This window comes from Tupaia chinensis, unplaced genomic scaffold (genome assembly GCF_000334495.1).
Source record: "Tupaia chinensis unplaced genomic scaffold, TupChi_1.0 Scaffold000159_1, whole genome shotgun sequence".
NCBI classification, from domain to species: Eukaryota; Metazoa; Chordata; class Mammalia; order Scandentia; family Tupaiidae; genus Tupaia; species Tupaia belangeri.
Window position 1 is genome coordinate 2,353,170 of NW_006159630.1, and position 5,104 is coordinate 2,358,273.

Genomic DNA, 5,104 nt, shown 5'->3' on the forward strand with positions numbered 1-5,104 from the left:
TTTTTTTTTTTTTTTTTTTTTTGAGAGGTTTTTGCTATAGGGCACGTGTGCTTGCCAGAAAGAGAGATACAGAGAGACAGAAAGCGAAAAGTCACCCCCCAGGGGATGGCCACGCCACAGTCCCTTCTCCTCCATTCTTCTCTCGGGATCTTGGGCACGCACGCACACATGCCCGGTGTGAGTTTAAGCCACCGGGTCTGGGACTCGAACCGCAGTTGACTACATGGGAGCCAAGCAACATAGCCATTACGCCAACTGTTGGTCCCACGTTAAGTCATTTTTAGTGTTTGTGTGCTTTTAATGGTATTTTTGCACTCTTATAAATAATAAATTTAGGGGCCTAACAGGTGGTGTAGTGGTTAAGGTGGACTCCCACATGACTGACCATGGTTCGAATCCTAGTCCCGGAAGCTTGAAAATCATGCCAGGTGCGTGTGTGCCCGCCCGGAATCCTGAGAGGAGAATGGAGGATTGTGGTGTGGCCATCCCACCCTGGAGGCATTTCTCACTTTCCCTCTCACTGTTTGTCTCTCTCTCTCTGTCTCTTTGGTGAGTGCATGTGTCCTGTGACAAAAACCTTAAAGATAGAGACAACAAATTTTCCGATAAAAAGTCAATTTTAATAATAATGCATGTTGCTTCTAGATGAAGAGGATGGTGATTTTATGTATTAATTTTTTGTCTTTCTATAATATTTGCTGCTTTTGTAATAAGAAACAGTTCATTTTGGTGGAGAAAGCCTAGGAGGGGAAATCTTGGCCTTATATAAATACTGAGGTAGCAGTCGGTCATCCTAGCTTGGCACGGAGATGACCTTCGGGTTGGGGAAGCTGAGCTGTCCTGGCTGGGGCCCTGCATGATCTGTGTTCTGATTCAGGGCCTGCTTGCTCTTGGCGACTACATGAACGTCCAGTGCCACGCCTGCATCGGGGGCACCAACGTCGGGGAGGACATCAGGAAGCTGGATTATGGTCAGCACGTTGTCGCGGGCACGCCAGGGCGCGTCTTTGGTAAGAGCTTTGGTCCGTAAGACTGCCTCAGCTGACATCTGTAAGAGCTGCTCTCACGGTTTTAATTGGGTGTGCCGCGTGGCGGGTATTCGCATGCGGGTCGCTTGCAGGTGGTGGAGAGAACAGCTCCGGTTGCCGTGAGCGTCCTTCAGCGTGGCCACACGTGAGCCTTTCAAAATCTCATTTTATAGATATGATCCGTCGCAGAAGTTTAAGGACGCGTGCTATCAAGATGCTGGTTTTGGACGAGGCTGATGAGATGTTGAATAAAGGTACGAGGGGCGCTGTCCGCGAAGTTCTACCGTGCAGAGCTGGAGTGCGTCGCGCAGGGGCGTTCTGAATAGAGTAGCGCTTTCTTTTTGGAAAAGCAGTTATGCCATGGGCACAGCTACGAATGCAGAATTCTCGCTCGGAGTGTTCTTATTCCGGGGCCCGTGGGGGTTTCCGAGCTGAATCACAAGCGGGGCAGCTGCGTGGCAGCCCAGACTGACGCTGCCCCGCGCCGTGGTGGTCAGCACGCGTGGGCCGACGGGGTGCAGCTGCGGGACACCCGGAGCCGATGGGGGTGGGGTGGGCGTTGGGGCTCGTTCACAAGCTCAGCCCTCTTCCCGATTAGACATTCAACCTGTGCTACGCGTGAGTGCAATTGGGGTTTTAAAATATATGCATAAAAAAGTTTTCTTACGAACTTTCATAAAAAATGTAGGTAGGGCCACCCGGTGTCGTGGTGGTTAAGGCGGCTGCATCACAGGGCCAAGTGGGCTGTCGGCGTCTGGGCCCAGCAGCTTGAAGAACAGCCGGGGTGTGGGCCCAGAATCCTGAGAGGAGAACAGAAAATGGGATTGCAGCGTGGCTGTCTCCCTGAGTGGTGCTTTCTCACTTTCTCTGTCTTCTCTGGCAAGCACCACACCCTGTAGCAAATTAAAAAAAAATAGTTTGGGTAAACTGACCACCAAAAGAAATAAAACCCCACTCGTCGAAGTAAGCATCGTACACATTCGTGGGCGTCGTCCTAGACAAGCAGAGGTGCCACGCAGGAAAGACCGAGATGTCGGCGTTGTGGCGTCGTGCCCGTGCCCCTGCCCGCGACGGCGGTGGGTCAGTCTGTCCGGGTGTCTGCGCAGGGGAGGGTGCTCGGTCCGGCCCTGGCAGTGCCGTGATCGGAGCTATCCTGCCCTGTCTCGGCCCTCCTGATCTGCGCAGGGCGGAGGGTCAGTCACTGGGGCCTGCTGGGTGGTGGCTTCGCTTCCTAAATGAGAACCAGGGAGACCAGCGCTTCAGCTTGGGCAAACTTCTGCTCTGTCCTTGGCGTTTCTGTTTTAAGCCTTTGTTCTTGTGGAGTAGAAACCGGTCCGTAAAGGGTGGGGCTGAGATGGAGGGCCTGTTGTTCCTTTCCAAAGCCTGTTCTTGGGGTGAGGAGCTTTGACCGTTTGTCAGACGAGGAGGGAAGTTTCTATATCAGACAGTCTAGTTCTTATGGCACGTGGTCTTTGCCGTGGCCTGAGTGGGTTGCTGGTGACTGTCGCCTCGGTCCTGGCCTTCCACCTGTCAAAGATTTCCAGGTGCCAAATCCCACTAATGGTTTTGAGGTTCCTCCTTTGCTGCTGTCCCCAAAGACCCTCCCGAGCCTGTGGGGTCACATCCCTGTGGACGCCTTCCCACATCCAGGTGCAGTCCAGGAGCGGGTGGGTTCTGCTCCCTGCTCTCCGTTTGCAGGCGTTTCCCCAGTGCCGCTTCCAGGGCTGGGCCAGGGCCACTGGGGTCTTCTGAGGGGGCACTCGTGACAGGACTGTCCAGGGTGGCTCGAGGGCCGTGCAGCAGGCCTAGCCCTGGGCCTCGGCCCGACTGCAAGGCGAGCGGGAGGGACGGCAGCGTCAGGTGTGAGGCGGTGTGCAAGGGGAGGCCTGGCTTCTCCCCCGTGCGGGGGCAGGAGGCAGGCAGGAAACCCACGCGGAGAAGCCGAGGGCCCGTCCTTGCCAGTTCCCGCACACTCTCTGCCTCTGCGTGAGGGAGCCGGAGCCCCGCTGCGCCCCAACGTGCTCCCGCGGCCTGGGCGGCTTGGGCAGCCTGGTGTGGGAGGGAGGCCTCTGGGCTGGAGCTGGGAGCTCCCGTGTGAGTTTGCTTCCCGGGCATCACGTGAAACTTGTGTCCCCACCGGTCCGTCCGAGAGGCCTGTTGCTGTGTCAGAGAAGGTGACGCTGTTGAGGGACGGGCTGTCCCGAGTGCCCTGTCGGCTCCCAGACTGGAGACTGGAGAAGCAGAGGGGAAGCCAGAGTCCCCTGCGAGAACGCTGGTGGGCGTAGAAAGGGGGGACAGCAGATCCGGGCCGTGCCGCCCCGAGCCTCTGTGCGCCCTCACGCCCTGCGCCTGCTCCCCAGGGTTCAAGGAGCAGATCTACGACGTGTACAGGTACCTGCCGCCGGCCACGCAGGTGGTCCTCATCAGCGCCACGCTGCCGCACGAGATCCTGGAGATGACCAACAAGTTCATGACGGACCCCATCCGCATCCTGGTCAAGCGGTGAGCCCTCCCGGCGGCCAGGGCACGAGTTCTGCCTGGAAGGGGTTTAAACGGGAAAGGGCCTTTTCGTTTCCCCTGGAAACCGGCTCCCTAGTGCTGGTTCCTCTTTGCTCCCCTAATGCCAAACGTGCAAGCCGGCAGGCGGTGCGCGGTCACCACTGCGGTCTGTAGAGCCGTGTCCAGGTGAATCTAGAGTGGGGGCTCACGGTGCAGAAGTGACAGCATAGGATGGGGTGGGGGGCTGGCTGACGGCAGACCGGGTGCGGAGCGTCCCGTGGCACGCCCGTGTCATGGTGTCCGTCTCTTCACCAGTGACGAGTTGACTCTGGAAGGCATCAAGCAGTTCTTCGTGGCCGTGGAAAGGGAGGAGTGGAAGTTCGACACGCTGTGCGACCTCTACGACACGCTGACCATCACGCAGGCCGTCATCTTCTGCAACACCAAGAGGAAGGTGCGGCGTGGCCTCTGTCCCGGGAGGGGCTTGGAGGAGTCTCGGTCGCTGGGATCCGGCTCCCTGCGCAAGGGCAGTGGGTACCTGGGAGGTGGTGGGCATTTGGCCCGTGGTGGACGCAGCTGTGTCCCAGTCTGGCTGCCCTTACAGAATGGTTTTTCTGAAAGCCTGCTGACGGGCTGGCAGGTGGCGTGTGGCTCAGTACTGGGTTACCATGTGGCTGGCATAGTTGGGGTCCCAGGCCTGAAAATCGGCCACATAGGCCCGCATGCCCACAATCCCAGGAGGAGACTGGAGAAGGCCTACGGGGTGGCCGTCCCCTCGGGGGTGGTCTCTCACTTTCCCTTTCTCTGGCTCGCCAGTGAGCACACATGCCCTGCGGCAGAAACCTGAGAAATAAAAGCAGCCTTGTGCTACCGCTGCCCCTGTAGACTGAGGTCTGGTGGTTTGGGTGCTGCCGAGGTGTGGGCAGAGCTGGGCGGGACCACAAGGCCTGCATTTAAGTTTCACGTGAGAACAGCCGGGTGTGACCCCGCCCCACGCCCTGAAGTGGGGCCCCACGGAAGGCACGGTCGGCGGACCTCGCAGCTGGCTCCTGTGTGGGGCAAGGCGGAGGTCTGCAGGCTGGGCGGGGTGTCCGGGCAGTGCTCCGAGCGGCTCGCTGGCCCTGTGGGCGAGGCGCGTCCTGAGCACGGCTCTTCAGTGTCTCCCGCTTGGTTTGCAGGTCGACTGGCTGACGGAGAAGATGCGAGAGGCCAATTTCACGGTCTCTTCCATGCACGGGGACATGCCTCAGAAAGAGCGGGAGTCCATCATGAAGGAGTTCCGCTCCGGTGCCAGGTGGGTCCCGCCCCGTGCCCTAGGCGCCAAGTCCTACACAGGCCCTGGGGGGCTCCTGCGGCCGAGCCCTGGGAGAGGGTGGGACCCACCTTAAGTAGGTGCGTGGGTTACCTTAGAGGCTTGTTTCTTTGCTTCCAATAAATGGGGTTTTCTGTTGATCTTTTTGTCATTGGGTTTTGGTTGATTTCACGGCCAGAATGTACTTTGTGTGAGTCCCTTTATTGGAAGTGTGTTCAGATTTTGTCCAGCTTTCGGCGTTCGTTTTGTTCGTATCTGCCTTTAG

General features: G+C 58.1%; 1 protein-coding gene across 1 annotated transcript in view; it reads left to right on the plus strand.

Moving 5' to 3' along the window:
• Nucleotides 1–5,104, plus strand: part of EIF4A3 (eukaryotic translation initiation factor 4A3) — a 28,118-nt gene that overhangs the window by 11,769 nt on the left and 11,245 nt on the right. Inside the window, exons 9-11 of the mRNA XM_027770830.1 lie at nucleotides 3,389–3,530; nucleotides 3,843–3,981; nucleotides 4,706–4,821. Coding sequence (XP_027626631.1) covers nucleotides 3,389–3,530; nucleotides 3,843–3,981; nucleotides 4,706–4,821 — 397 coding nt within the window. The remainder of the gene's footprint in view (nucleotides 1–3,388; nucleotides 3,531–3,842; nucleotides 3,982–4,705; nucleotides 4,822–5,104) is intronic.